This window comes from Scyliorhinus torazame, chromosome 1 (assembly GCF_047496885.1).
Source record: "Scyliorhinus torazame isolate Kashiwa2021f chromosome 1, sScyTor2.1, whole genome shotgun sequence".
NCBI classification, from domain to species: Eukaryota; Metazoa; Chordata; class Chondrichthyes; order Carcharhiniformes; family Scyliorhinidae; genus Scyliorhinus; species Scyliorhinus torazame.
The window spans coordinates 389,387,263-389,403,253 of record NC_092707.1 but is presented as its reverse complement, the minus strand read 5'-3'; the positions used below and the strand labels follow the sequence as shown (position 1 = coordinate 389,403,253).

General features: G+C 53.3%; 1 protein-coding gene across 1 annotated transcript in view; it reads left to right on the top strand.

Annotated features, from left to right (window-relative positions):
• The window catches only part of efcab2 (EF-hand calcium binding domain 2), a 184,302-nt gene that overhangs the window by 154,858 nt on the left and 13,453 nt on the right, over positions 1–15,991 (top strand). Inside the window, exons 5-6 of the mRNA XM_072512946.1 lie at positions 10,251–10,293; positions 14,840–14,906. Coding sequence (XP_072369047.1) covers positions 10,251–10,293; positions 14,840–14,906 — 110 coding nt within the window. The remainder of the gene's footprint in view (positions 1–10,250; positions 10,294–14,839; positions 14,907–15,991) is intronic.

Here is a 15,991-nt window from a genome sequence, read left to right as displayed (position 1 = left end):
TAAAGCACCTATATCAACATCCTATATATACAGTACATACATCAGTGGTGACTACCACACCAATATGATAGTGAAGCTGATGGGGGAGGGAGAGGCGCCCTCCCAGTATGAGTTGGACAGGGCCCACTGGTCGCTCCGGCCGGAAACAAGGATGAATGAACCACTGAGGCCGGTGATCGTCTGTTTTCATAATTTCCCGATGAAGGAGAGACTGCTGATGTGGGCGAAGCAGAGGCGTGAGGTGGAGTGGGAAGACAAGGGTATACCTGGACTTGACGACAGAGTTGGCAAGAAGGCGAGCGGCCTTTGGACGGGCTAAGGCAGCATTGTACAAGCGCAATGTGGGTCATGTACAACGGCAGAGACTATTATTTTGAGGCGGAGGCGTTTGTGAAGGCAGAAGGCCTGGGATTGAACTGAAGTTGGACTTCTGATGGTTTTTGGCTTGAGTTTTTTCTTTGTTTTTTCTGAATTTCGTACTTTTTCTTGTATGGGTGTTATGGATAACTTTGTTTTGGGTTTTATTGGACGTAATGCGGATTGGAGAGGTAAGGGGGGCATTGGGGTTGGTGTGGTTTTGTTTTTGATGTGGGGGAGGAGCATTTGGCAGGGGCCATCGCGCTAGCAAATGCTATGTTGACTAGTGAATGGGAGTGAGTTGGGGGGAGGGGCCACGGCTGTTGGAACCTGGACAGGCCGATTTCGATGGGCCTGGGAGGTGTGAATGGGGGGGTGGATGGGGCCGATACTGGGTGAGGATTTGTCTCAAGAGGAAGTGGCGGAGGGGATGCTGGAAAGTGGGGGGGGGGGAACAGTAACTAGGGCCGGGGCAGGGTCCTGCCTACGAGTGGTGGCATGGAACGTATGAGGATTGGGGGGACGGGTGAAGTGAGCATGAGTTTTCTCGCATCTGAAGAGCCTGAAAGCGGACGTGGTGCTGTTAGAGAGGCCCACCTGAGAGTAAAGGATCATATGAGGCCGAGCAAGGGCTGCGTGAGCCAGGTGTTCCATTCTGGCTTTGATAATAGGGGCAGGGGGTGGCTATACTGGTGGGAAAGCAGGTGAGGTTCCAAATGGAGAAGATGGTGGCAGCTCAAGGGGGCAGGTACATGATAGTGATGGGTGTGCTGTAGGGGGGTTTGTTGGTGTGTCTTCATGTATGCCACGAACTGGGAACGAGGGGTTGGTTTGTGAGGAGGAAGTTAGCAGCCTGAATATGGTGTGGACCCGAGGATGGATAGGTCGCGGCCATGCTCGCTGGCCCCCTTCGGGAGGGGCGTGGGGCATAGCTGTTAGGGGGGTTAAGAAGGAGATGGGAGGGGTGGATCCGTGGAGGATTTTGCGTTTTTCTCCTCAATACACAAGGTGTATTCGAGGATCGACATTTTTGTGGTATGGAAGGAGGTGGCAGAGTGCTCGGGGATCGTGATATCGAATCATGCGCCACACTGGGTGGATGTGGTCTTGCAAAAGGGACACCGGCGTGGAGGCTGGATGTTGGCTTGTTAACGGGCCCAAACTTTGGCATCAAGGTGGGGAGGGTGAGGGCGGCAAGGTGGCACAGTTGTTAGCACTGCTGCCTCACAGCGCTGAGGACCTGGGTTTGATCCCGGCTCCGGGTCACCGCCTGTGTGGAGTTTGCACATTTTCCCCGTGTCTGTGTGAGTCTTGCCCAAAAAGATGTGCAAGGTAGGTGAATTGGCCATGCGAAATTACCCCTTAATTGGAAAAAAAAGAATTGGATACTCTAAATTTATAAAAAAAGACAAAACAAAAGACAGGGAGGGTGATGGAGGAATGTGTGGAGTTTAATCGAAATGGAAAGGTCTCTTCATCGGTGGTGTGGGAAGCATTGAAGGCAATAGTGAGGGGGAGGTCATCGCATTTAAGGCGAAGGTGGATAGGGAGGAACGGGAGGAGCAGCAACAGCAGTTAGAGGAGATTTTTGAGGTGGATGGAAGATATGGGGAGGATCTGGAACCAGGGCTGTTGATGAGGAGGAAGGAGTTGCAGGAGAAATGTGACCTTCTGTATACGGGCAGGGCGGTTCGGCAGTTGAGGTAAGTCTTGGGGTTGTGTATGAGTATGGCGAGAAGGCCAGTCGATTGTTGGTGGGCCAGCCCCATCGGCAGTCAGCGAGGGAGGTGGGGCAGGAAGGGGGTGGTGCCTCCGGAGCACCTGAAAAGAGTTTTTGAGGACATTTATAGAGCGTTATATAAATTCGAGCTGCCAGAGGATGAGTCGGGGATGAGGGAGTTTTTGGAGGGACTGGAGTGGCAGAGATGGGAGAGGTGGAAAGGGCTGGGTTATAGAAACCATTAGGGGTGGAGGAGGTGAAGGCAGTGGTCTGAAAGATGCAGTCAGGTAAGGCGCCGGGGCTGGATGGGTTCCCGGTGGAGGTTTATGAAACATTTAAGGACAGGTTGGTGCCGCTGATGGTGGAAATGTTTGAGGATGCAATGGTGAAGGGAGGGGTTGCCTGAGACTGTGAGGCAAGCATCTATTTCATTGTTACTGAAAATGGATAAGGACCTGGTGGAGTGTGGGTTGTATAGGCCCATTTCTCTACTGAATGTGGATGCCTAGATATTGGCGGCGGTGTTGATGGTGAGGCTGGAGGGATGTCTTCCAAAGGTGGTGGGGGAGGATCAGACTGGGTTCGTCAAGGGCAGGCAGCTGTTGTCGAATGTGTGGCGGCTGCGAATATAGTGCTTTCTCTGGCAGAGGGGAGAGAATGAGAGGTGGTGGTGATGTGTGATGCCGCCAGCACCTTGTGGTAGTATGTATTGGGGGTCATGTGGGACTGGAAGCCCTAATGTCATTGGCTGACAGATCCCGGGTCCTGGTTGGCCGTTAACCTCTAGCTCCGCCCTGAAGACGGAGTATAAGAAGCCGGAGTCCTCCCCCGCAGGCCAGTCTACTATTGAGCTGCGGGGGAACAGACACGCTTAATAAAGCCTCATCAACTTCACTCTATTCGTCTCACGGAGTCTTTGTGCGCTACAATTTATTAAGCGTGCCTAAAAAGGACTATGGAGCTCAGGATCATCCCGGAATACCTGAGGATCAGCCCCCACGCAGTGAACGCGGCAGCAGCCTTCAAGCACTGGCAGACTTGTTTCGAGGCCTACCTCAGAACGGCCACCGGCCGGGTCACAGAAGACCAAAAACTACAGGTCCTGCACTCGAGGGTGAGCACGGAGATTTTCTCCCTCATCGAAGGCGCGGAGGATTTCCAGACGGCGTTCGCAGCACTGAAAAGTCTCTATGTCCGCCCAGTTAACCAAATCTACGCTCGCTACCAGCTCGCGACGAGACGGCAAGGTCCCGGAGAATCGATGGACGAATTCTACGCCGCGCTGCTGATTTTGGGACGAGCCTGCAGCTGCCCTTCGGTGAACGCAAATGAACACACGGACATGTTAATGCGCGATGCTTTTGTGGCAGGTATGAATTCCTCCCAAATCCGCCAAAGACTTCTAGAAAGAGAGTCGCTAGGACTCTCAGAGGCCCGGGCCCTAGCAGCCTCCCTAGACGTGGCCGCGCGTAATACCCGCGCCTACGGCCCCGACCGCGTGGCAGCCCATTGGGCTCCGTACGTACCCGTCGCGACAAACCCACCCCCCCCCCCCGGACACCCCACAGGCTTGCGCGGTCCCAACGCCAAGTCGCACGGGGGCGCCCGCTGTTATTTCTGCGGCCAGGCGAAACACCCCCGGCAGCGCTGCCCGGCCCGCGCAGCTATCTGCAAGAGCTGCGGGAAAAAGGACCATTACGCGGTCGTGTGCCGGTCCCGCGAGGTCGCCGCTGTCCCGGGAGAACAGGGAGCTCTGCAAGCCGTTTACGCGCCCCAACCCCCCCAGCACGCCAATTACGACCCGCAGGCGCAGCCGCTCTGGGTCCCGACCACCGCGGTCCCGGGGGAACAGGGAGCCCTGCACACCGCTTACGCTCCCCAACCCCCCTCCCCGTACCCCATGTATGACCCGCGGCGCTACCGCTTTGGGTCCCGGCCACCACTCTCCACGGAGAAGAGGGAGTTTTGCGCGTCCCTAACGCCCCCCTAACCCCCACCCCGCGCCCCACGTCTGACCCGCCGGCGCCACCAACTTGGGTCCCGACCACCGCTGTCCCCGTGAGGGAGCTCCGCGCGGTCCTAGCGCTCCCCAGCCCCCTCAGCGCCCCATGTGCGACCCGCAGACGCCGCCATTTTGGGTCCCGGCCACCACGAGGGGAGGAAGGGCGCCGCCATCTTGGACCGCCCCAGGCGTTACGACGCGTGGGGGCGGCCATTTTGTCCACCCCGTCACCATCTTGTGACTCACCAGCCACGTGCGATGTATGGGGGTGGCCATTTTGTCCATCCCCGACGCCATCTTGGACGGCAACAACGGACCCCACCCCACTACTATAACCACGTCTCGCTTCAATTACGCTCGATCAAGCTCGGCCCCGGACACTCCAGACGACGACGACAACGGTGCTAATAAACGGCCACGAGACGCCATGCCTAGTCGACTCCGGGAGCACGGAGAGCTTTATCCACCCCGACACGGTAAGACGCTGTTCCTTGACCACCTATCCCAGTGCACAAAAGATTTCCCTAGCTGCAGGATCCCACTCCGTACAGATCCAAGGATTCTGCATAGTTACCCTAACGGTGCAGGGGAGGGAGTTCAAAAACTACAAACTAAACGTCCTTCCCCAACTCTGTGCCCCCACTTTGCTGGGATTAGATTTCCAATGCAATCTACAGAGCCTTACGTTCAAATTCGGCGGCCCAATACCCCCACTCACTATCTGCGGCCTCGCAACCCTCAAGGTGCAACCCCCGTCCTTGTTTGCGAACCTCACCCCGGATTGCAAACCCGTCGCCACTAGGAGCAGACGGTACAGCGCCCAGGACCGGACCTTCATTCGGTCCGAAGTCCAGCGGCTACTAAAGGAGGGCATAATCCAGGCCAGCAATAGTCCCTGGAGAGCGCAGGTGGTAGTAGTGAAGACAGGGGAGAAACAAAGGATGGTCATAGACTATAGCCAGACCATCAACAGGTACACACAACTAGACGCGTACCCTCTCCCCCGCATATCCGACATGGTCAATCGGATTGCCCAATATAAAGTCTTCTCCACCGTGGACCTCAAGTCCGCCTACCATCAGCTCCCCATCCGCCCAAGTGACCGCAAGTACACAGCCTTCGAGGCAGACGGGCGATTATACCATTTCCTAAGGGTCCCTTTTGGCGTCACAAACGGGGTCTCGGTCTTCCAACGGGAGATGGACCGAATGGTTGATCAACATGGGTTGCGGGCCACGTTCCCGTATCTCGACAATGTAACCACCTGCGGCCACGACCAGCAGGACCACGGCGCCAACCTCCAAAAATTCCTCCAGACCGCCAAAGCCTTGAACCTCACGTACAACGAGGACAAGTGCATTTTTAGCACCAATCGGCTAGCCATTCTGGGCTACGTAGTGCGCAATGGGATAATAGGCCCCGACCCCGAACGAATTTCCCCTCCCGCACTGCCCAAAAGCCCTGAAACGCTGCCTGGGGTTCCTTTCGTACTACGCCCAGTGGGTCCCCCAGTACGCAGACCAGGCCCGTCCCCTAATACAGACCACGACCTTCCCTCTGTCGACAGAGGCTTGCCAGGCCTTCAGCCGCATCAAAGCGGATATCGCAAAGGCCACGATGCGCGCCATCGACGAGTCCCTCCCCTTCCAGGTCGAGAGCGACGCCTCCGACGTAGCTCTAGCGGCCACCCTTAACCAAGCGGGCAGACCCGTGGCCTTTTTCTCCCGGACCCTCCACGCCTCAGAAATCCGCCACTCCTCAGTGGAAAAGGAAGCTCAAGCCATAGTGGAAGCTGTGCGACATTGGAGGCATTACCTGGCCGGCAGGAGATTCACTCTCCTCACGGACCAACGGTCGGTAGCCTTCATGTTCGATAATGCACAGCGGGGCAAAATCAAAAACGACAAGATCTTAAGGTGGAGGATCGAGCTCTCCACCTTCAACTATGAGATTTTGTATCGTCCCGGAAAGCTGAACGAGCCGTCCGATGCCCTATCCCGCGGCACATGTGCCAACGCACAAATTAACCACCTCCAAACCCTCCACGAGGACCTCTGCCACCCAGGGGTCACTCGGTTTTTCCACTTCATCAAGTCCCGCAATCTCCCATACTCTTTAGAGGAGGTCCGTACAGTCACAAGGGACTGCCACATCTGCGCGGAATGCAAACCGCATTTTTTCAGGCCGGATGGAGCGCACCTGATTAAGGCTTCCCGCCCCTTTGAACATCTCAGTCTCGATTTCAAAGGGCCCCTCCCCTCCACCGACCGCAACGCATATTTTCTTAATGTGGTGGACGAATACTCCCGCTTCCCTTTTGCCATTCCCTGCTCTGACATGACCGCGGCCACAGTCATTAAAGCCCTGAACAACATCTTCACACTGTTCGGTTACCCCGCATATGTCCATAGCGACAGGGGGTCCTCTTTCATGAGTGACGAGCTGCGCCAGTTCCTGCTCAGTAAGGGCATAGCCTCAAGCAGGACGACCAGCTACAACCCCCGGGGGAACGGGCAAGTAGAGAGGGAGAACGGCACGGTCTGGAAGGCCGTCCTACTAGCCCTACGGTCCAGGGACCTCCCAGTTTCACGGTGGCAGGAGGTCCTCCCGGACGCTCTCCACTCCATCCGGTCGTTATTATGTACGAGCACTAATCAAACGCCTCGTGAGCGTCTCCTTGTCTTCCCTAGGAGGTCCTCCTCTGGAACGTCGCTGCCGACCTGGCTGGCGGCCCCAGGACCCATCTTGCTCCGAAAGCATGTGCGGGCACATAAGGCGGACCCGTTGGTCGAAAGGGTTCACCTCCTCCACGCGAACCCGCAGTACGCTTATGTGGAGTACCCCGATGGCCGACAGGACACGGTCTCCCTGCGGGATCTGGCGCCCGCCGGCAACACACACACCCCCCCGACACCATTCACCCAACCCCCCCCCTTCCTGCCACCGCCGCACCCCGCGACCGCCCACTTCCCAGGAGGATCGGTTCCCCTCCCCTCAGGCCCGACCAAGAATAAAGCCCAAGCTGAAACCGTAAGGCTCCCGGAGACGACAACACCGATACAAGCACCACCACCACCACCGGGGCCGAGGCGATCAACACGGACGACCAGACCGCCCGACCGACTCGTGGCGTCGATCTAAATCAAAATATGGACTTTTCACAAGAACATTTTGCTTTTCTCCCTATACCCTCTGTAAATAGTTGAAACAGGACAAAATTGTACAATACTGTATTGCCATGTGAATGTTTTTTCCTCCCAGGACCAGCCCTGTAAACCCTTACCACCATACGAAGCATCACCCCGCCGGGTTCATTTTTGACAAGGGGTGAATGTGGTAGTATGTATTGGGGGTCATGTGGGACTGGAAGCCCTAATGTCATTGGCTGACAGATCCCGGGTCCTGGTTGGCCGTTGACCTCTAGCTCCGCCCTGAAGGCGGAGTATAAGAAGCCAGAGTCCTCCCCCGCAGGCCAGTCTACTATTGAGCTGCGGGGGAACAGACACGCTTAATAAAGCCTCATCGACTTCACTCTATTCGTCTCACGGAGTCTTTGTGCGCTACACACCTCTTGAAAGCGCTTGACAGAGTGGAGTGGAGGTATCTGTTTGTGGTATTGGAGAAGTTTGGGATTGGGCCTAAGGCTCTGGGGGCAATTCCGACAGCACTTCAAGTTTAGGACGGGATCGAGGGTGATGCTGATAAGAGGGAATCATGGGTTTGAGCCGGGGAGGATGGATGCGACGTTCCGGGGATGGAATGAGAAAGGGGTGAAAGAGATGGAGGATCTGTTTCTGGAGGGGAGATTCGTAAAACTACAGGAGTTGGGGGTGAAGTATGAGCTGCAGCGTGAGGAAGGCTTTAGGTATAGTGAGGACGGAATTTTATGAGAAAGACTTTTCTGAGTTTCCCGGTGGTGCCATCCTCCTCGTTGCTGGAGGAGGTGCTGTCGGTGGGGGGATTGGAGAGTGGGGTTGTCTCAGCGATTTATGGTAGGATTATGACGGATGATAAGGAGTCTATGGGAGGGATTAAGGTTAAATGGGAGGAAGCGTTTGGGATGGGGCTGGAAGGACTATGGTGCAAAGTGCTGCGAAGGGTCAGTGTGTCGACCTCGTGTGTGAGGCTGGGGTTGATTCAGGTGAAGGTGGTGCATAGGGCGCACTTACCGAAGGCAAGAATGAGCTGGCTGTTTGAGGGGGTGGAGGATAGTTGTGAGCGGTGTGGGAGGGGCCAAGCCAACCATGTCCACATGTTCTGGTCCTGGCCAAAGTTGGAGAGATATTGGGGGTCATTTCTTTAGCACCATGTCCAAGGTTCTGCATATGGAATTGGAGACAGCTCCCTTGGAGGCCATACTCGGGGTGTCGGACCTGCTGGAGTTGCAGACGGGGGCGTGGGCAGATGTCTTAGCCTTCACCTCATTGCAGCCCCCCCCCACACCCCAGTCCCCCCCCCCCGGCTCTCCCCCCCCCCCCCCCCCCCCCACCCCCCCACCCACCCCCCACCCCTATGATTAGTGGCCATTACTGAAACATGGTTAAAGGATGGTCACGACTGGGAGTTAAATATCCGAGGGTATCAAACTATTTGGAAGGACAGAGTGGATGGTAAGGGAGGTGGTGTAGCTCTGTTATTTAAGGATGACATCCGAGCAATAGTAAGGGATGACATCGGTGGATGATTTTTGAGGTAGGCAGAAAGCGGGTAATTATAGGCCAGTTAGCTTAACTTCGGTAGGAGGGAAGATGCTGGAATCTATCATCAAGGAAGAAATATCGAGTCATCTGGATGGAAATTGTCCCATTGGGCAGACGCAGCATGGGTTCATAAAGGGCAGGTCGTGCCTAACTAATTTAGTGGAATTTTTTGAGGACATTACCAGTGCGGTAGATAACGGGGAGCCAATGGATGTGGTATATCTGGATTTCCAGAAAGCCTTTGACAAGGTGCCACACAAAAGGTTGCTGCATAAGATAAAGATGCATGGCATTAAGGGGAAAGTAGTAGCATGGTAGAGGATTGGTTAATTAATAGAAAGCAAAGAGTGGGGATTAATGGGTGTTTCTCTGGTTGGCAATCTGTAGCTAGTGGTCTCCCTCAGGGATCAGTGTTGGGCCCACAATTGTTCACAATTTACATAGATGATTTGGAGTTCGGGACCAAGGGCAATGTGTCCAAGTTTGCAGACGACACTAAGATGAATGGTAAAGCAAAAAGTGCAGAGGATACTGGAAGTCTGCAGAGGGATTTGGATAGGTTGGATTACGAGGGGAGGTTGAGTAGACTGGGACTGTACTCGTTGGAATTTAGAAGGATGAGGGGGATCTTATAGAAACATATAAAATTATGAAGGGAATAGGTAGGATAGATGCGGGCAGGTTGTTTCCACTGGCAGGTGAAAGCAGAACTAGGGGGCATAGCCTCAAAATAAGGGGAAGTAGATTTAGGACTGAGTTTAGGAGGAACTTCTTCACCCAAAGGGTTGTGAATCTATGGCATTCCTTGCCCAGTGAAGCAGTAGAGACTCCTTCATTAAATGTTTTTAAGATAAAGATAGATAGTTTTTTGAAGAATAAAGGGATTAAGGGTTATGGGTGTTCGGGCCGGAAAGTGGAGCTGAGTCCACAAAGGATCAGCCATGATCTCATTGAATGGCGGAGCAGGCTCGAGGGGCCAGATGGCCTACTCCTGCTCCTAGTTCTTATGTTCTTAACACATAGCCAAACGTCAATCTTGTCTCTGCTCAAATCTCAATTCCTTACACTTCACGTATTGAATCGGATCAGCCATTTCTCTGCCCACTAATCAGGCTCCTCAAAGTCCTTTTGAATTTGCGCGCATTGATATTTTCATTTGCCATTGCTTTGTTTCAGTATCATCGGTTTGGATCTCTAGGTACAATTCCTTCTCCCAATTCATTCATAAAAACAAGTAACACCTCATCACAGTGTGCCTCATAATTGCCAGGGCACCTTAAAGCTTCTTACTTTTGTAATGTATTTAACTAATATCCTGAGTTAAAATGGTTCATCATTAGAATAGCGACTACTCTTCAAAAAGTACTTCACTGGCTGCAAGGCATTTGGGATGTCTTGAGGTTGTGAAAGGTGCTGTAAAAATTCAAGCTCTTTCTTTCTTAACATGCTTTTAAAATATTTTGATTTACAGGTACAGACCCCAACCGGAAGATGTTATATTGCGAGCATTTGAGGTATAGTTGGATTTTAAGTTCTTTGTCCTAAAGCCATTGCTTTGTTTTGAAATAGTGGGGGTGATGCTCTGGCTGTGTTGCGCCCCGCACAAATCCCACTATGTCGGGAGAATTTCGGGAGAGGCCGGAAATGGGATTCGCACCGAGGCCCCGGTCCGCTCTCGCTGGCGTGATCAGGATCTTGCCCAGACCTGATCAGAGCTCATTTGCATTCATTTAAATCTCATTAGTGAGATTAAAGTGAAATGATGCGGCCTCTTGGTATGCTCCTGGCCTCCCCGTGGGAAATCACACAGGGGCAAATCACTACGAATCCTTAACAGTGGGAACCAGGTGCCATGGACTCCGAGGGGGAGCAAGGAGGTGAGTATCATTTGCACACACTCACCTACAGGGTGCCCAGGGGCAAAGCAGCCTCTGCCAGGGTGCAGGGAGGGGGGTCCTTCAAGGGACGTGGAGTTTGGGGGGGCTCAGGCTAGGCTGGAGGGGGCCAGGTCAGGGATTTCCCCCAGGATAGGGGCCGCGTATCTAGTCTTCTCTCTGTTTTGAATAGCTTTGAACTCACTCCCAGCATGTCTATTTTAAAGAGCTGTCAGGTTGTAGGTGACAGTCTTCTCTCTGTTGCCTTGAAAAGCTTTGAAGTATATTGTTTGCATTCCATTTCACACCCCACTGACTTTTGAAAGCCTCTGTGGTTTCACTGTTGCAGTGTGCCTGCTTTTGCCTTTTTGTACTTGCTTATTTATATTCCATTTGACTTTTATAAGCCGCTTGATTGACAGCTGAAAGCTCTTTCAAAGGAGGGTTAAGCTTTGTTTGCATTCATAGCACAACACGGGTCATTAACTCTGAAGTGCTCCCTCATTTGAGCAGGTGCTCTGTCTGACTGCATTTTTTTCATTAAGAGTCTTTTTCAAGTCTGAAGTGTTCCCTCTTTTGAGCAGGTGCTATGTCTGACTAAGTTTTTGCATGGAGAATTTTTTCAACTTCTTATGCCTGAGGAGCATGTTTGCACAGGAGGTAGTTTTCTGCTGTAGAAGCAGCTACCAAACTGAGATATTAAAGTCCAAAGGTTCCAAGGGTGGCCTTGCAGCCACTGTTGCATTCTCTGGATAGACATGAGGTCCATGCGGGGTGGGGGGTGGGGGGGGGGGGTGGTGAGAGGCCTTTGTACTCCCCAGATGCCCTGGTACCCAGGGGCACTGCCAGGTTGGAACTGTCAGGGTGATGGGGCCTGAAGGGGGAGGGTGGGTGGAAGCTGAATGAGGCGGGGCTTTTGGTGACCCCAAAGCAGAGTTGCTCATTTGGAGGTGGGAACTGATGCCAGCCACTGGAGGGGCTGACTGGCACATTTAGAGGTGGGGGGGGGGGGGGGGGGAGTTGCCCCTCTGTATTAAAGGGCTGGGGTGTTCCCATTGTCTGTGGGGGTCGGAATGTCCACTGGGGGGGGGGGGGGCAGTCACTTTACTTTCAGATGGGGTGCCATTTGAGCTGGACCTGCCAGCATCTTTAGGTCCCCTACACCTTATTCACAGCACAAATCACCCCAACCTCCAAAAAATGACTTAACTGTGGGTGGGTTGAAATCTGGATCGCTCCGCCCCACCCGGCAGGAATCACACCGTGTTTCCCACCGGAAACCTCACTTAGAACATTTTTGGGAGTATGGCACCCAGTGTATTTTCCTGTTTTGGGATTTCTGATCACTGTGGGCAGGATTCTGTGATCCTGAGGCTAAGTGTTGACGCCGTCGGAAATGCCGTTGCGTTACTCGACGGTGTCAACACGGCCTCTAGATCAGCAATTCTGGCCCCTACAGTGGGCCAGCATGGCACTGGAGCGGTTCATGCCGCTCCAGCTGCTGATCCCGGCGTCAACTGGGCGCCGCAGGATCCGCGCATGCGCAGTGGCACCGGCGCCAATGCGCGCATGTGCAATGGCTTCCTTCAACGCGCCGGCCGCAACGCAACATGGTGCAGGGCTACAGGGGCCGGCACGGAAGAAAGGAGGCCCCCATGCCAGAGAGGCCAGCCCGCCGATCGGTGGGTCCCGATCGTGGGCCAGGCCACAACCCTTCCACGCCGAGTTTCCGCCGGCTGAGAGCAGGTGTGGACGGTGCCAGCGGGACCCGGCTTTTTTACGACGGCCGCACGGCCCATCCCGGGCCGAGAATCAGCGGGCCGGCCGTGTAGAGGGGCCCCCGACTGGCACCGTGCCAACCACGCCCTGCGGAGAATTGCATGCCGGTGTCGGGGTGTCGTGGCGCGATTCGCGCAGGTCGCAGGGATTCTCCGGCCCGGCCCCCGGCTGAGAGAATCCCGCCCTGTGTTCCTTCTTCTTCTGTTTCTAAGAAAATAGAAAGATTTGCAGCACAGATGAAGATCATTCAGCCCATCCTGTTTGTGTTGGTTCAAAAAGAGACAGTCTGAATTTTAATCCTTTACATATCTGCGAATGGAAATAGGTCCTTCCCATCCACTCTATCTCGGCCCCTCATAATTTTCTACACTTCATAGAAAGGACTTGAATTTTACGTTTCGCTTATGTTTTGGGTCAAAGCGAGTTTGCACGGGTTGGAAAAGACAATCAAATTTGTGAAATGTCGCAGCTGACAGTCTGGTTCAAATTGACAATAGGCATTCATCGTGACTCATCCCAGACCCATTGGCTAGAATGGGAATAGCAGGAGATGGATGGCCCTTTTAAGATGTACTTCACGGGGGTGAGGATTTTGTATCGAAAAAGAAAATGCTGGAAAACCTCAGCAGGTCTGGCAGCATCTGTAGGGAGTGAAAAGAGCTAACGTTTCGAGTCCAGGTGACCCTTTGTCAAAGCCCCAGCCCAGCTTTGACAAAGGATCATCAGACTTGAAACGTTAGCTCTTTTCTCTTCCTCCAGATGCTGCCAGACCTGCTGAGATTTTCCAGCATTTTCTTTTTGGTTTCAGATTCCAGCATCTGCAGTAATTTGCTTTTATGAGGAGTTTGTATTGACTGGCGTACTGGTGAATTGCTACAGGGAGGAAATAAGCAACTCAGCCCTCTCGCAGCAGAAGGGCAGGAAGGGACAAAGAGCCACCCGAGCAGGCAGGTAAATGAATATCTGAAATTAATGGGCAACAAAAGATGAGCTAGTCCATCAAAGAGCTGATAGGGAGAGAGGAAATGGATGGGAGGAGAATCTTGTGGAGAATAAACACCAAAATAGTCTAGTTGGGCCCAATGTAGCAGTGGGAGCAGAATATAGGAGTTTGGTATAATGGTGAAATTAGCGGGCAGTAGTGTGGAAGGATCCTTAGCCGTCCCCTTTCACTCAATGCTGCTTGGGCAAATGCTGCTGTAAATTCTAATTCAAACACAATCCTTGGAAGCTGGAGGCAAATAATACAGTAGATGGGATTCTGCAATTAGAAATAGTTGGAAAGGAAGGAAATACCAAAAAAAAAGGTCAGGACAAGTGACTGATTGCTTTTTCCATTCTCAAGTGAAAAGTGAGGCTGAAGTATATGGGGCGGGATTCTCCCAGCCCTGGGCCGGGCCGGCGAATCCCCGCGACCGAGCCATGCCGCCCCGAGCAGAGAATCGGTGCCATTGGTGCCGGCGTAGTTGGCGCGGCTCCGGTCGCGGACCACTCTACGCGGCCGGCCCATCGATTCTCCGGCCTGGATGGGCCGAGCGGCCGTAGGAAAAATTTGAGTCCCGCTGCCGCCATTCTAACCTGTTCTGAGTCAACGGGACCTCGGCGTTGAAGGGTCGGGTGGAGGCCTGTGGGAGGGGGGCGCCGACCCCGGGGGGGGGCCTCCGATGCGGCCTGGCCCGCAATTGGGGCCCACCGATCGGCGGGCCTGCCTCTCTGGCTGGGGGCCTCCTTTCCTACGTGCCAGCCCCTGTAGCCCTGCGCCATGTTGCATCGGGGCCGGCGCGATGAAGGAGGCCACTGTGCATGCACGTGTTGGCGCCGGCACCACTGCGCATGCGCGGATCCCGCGGTGCACAGTTCGCGCCGGGATTGGCAGCTGGAGCGGCTTGAACCGCTCCAGCGCCGTGCTTGGCCCCCTGTAGGGGCCAGAATTACTCCTGGCAGCGGCCCGTTCATGCCGTCATAAAACGCGACGGCATTTACGATGGCGTGGACACTCTGCCGCGAGATGGGGGACTCCTGCCCATGGAATTTGCTTTCATTGTTACTCAGCCTGTTCATCTGTTATCTATGAAATAAAGTAGCTGAGTAATTACTGTCTGGCTTCTTCCCTCCATCACAAATGTTAGCGATGCACGTGTAGGAGTGTGTGCAACATACAAAGTCCAGGTCAGATTAGATTCAGTTACACTCCTGGGCTACCCGACCACATTAGTTCATTATTGGGGTATCTGCCCTGGAACACCATCAAATGTGAGATGTTCAGACTCAAGGTATCCGGCCCTGCTGCATTTGAGAAAATATCTAATGTAAGACCTGAAACTTGTAACATATGCACTCTGCAGTTAAAGCATGGCTGTCTTTATTGAACATTTCTGATTTTAACAATGAATATTTTCATTTTCAGGTGTTAGATCAAACTAAGAAGGGATATCTTACTCAAGAGGAACTTACAAAGTATTTGACTGAGGAAGGTAATATATCTGTTTCAGTGTTTTATGTATATGTAATGTGCGCTTTCCGTAAATGGAACACTTTATTTTCATTGACACCTTCTGATCATGCTTTTTCTATCATGCTTCATCTTACTGCTGCTGAAAATACTTGGCTTGGGGCCAAGGGAGGAAAGCCTCCGAATTAATATAATTTTGGGTGGGCCCTTATTATGCCAAGTCTTGATGGCTTTATAGTCTCCATCAGAAAATCGGGGGACATGTTATGGTGTGATAAAATACAATGCATTTTGCTCCCTATTCGCCCGAGTGAAAAGGGATGGCTGAGGATCCCTACCGCCTTATTGCAAGATCCCACCAATTCCACCATTAAACTAAACTCCTATACCCTGCTCTCACAGTTATAAAATCTTTCTGAACAATATTGTCTCTTTCTGTAACATATCCCACAATAATACTGAAGCCCAACACTCCATGTAACCACCCTGAATTCCCGAAATCCCTCCTCTCTTCACAACCCTAAATCACATATTTCTGACCAGTCTGCTGTATTGCCTACCATCTCCCCCAGTACCCTTGACTTTTAAAAGAAAAAGTAAAAATAAATACACAGGGTAATATTTTAAGATCACAGTTTCCTATAGAAAAACTAAACAGTGGAGGATGGAGACGGCGTCCTGTAAAGGAACGAGCCTGGGGGCGTTGGTGACGGCACCGCTGCCGCTCTCGCCGACAAAGTATACCACGAGCCCGGTGGTGGCGACAACGTTAAAGATCTGGGGCCAGTGGAGACGGCACCGGGGCGCAATGGGAGCATCGGTATGGTCCCTGATCAGAGGTAACCACCGGTTTGTTCCGGGGAAGATGGACGGGGGGTTCCAGAGCTGGCATCGGGCGGGGTTTAGAAGAATGGGGGACCTGTTCATTGACGGGACATTTGCGAGCTTAAGGGCACTGGAGGAGAAATTCGAGTTACCCCCGGGAAATGCCTTTAGATATATGCAGGTGAGGGCTTTTGTGAGGAGACAGGTGAGGGAATTCTCGTTGCTCCCAGCACAAGAAATTCAAGACAGGGTGATCTCGGGTGCATGGGGCAGGGAGGGCAA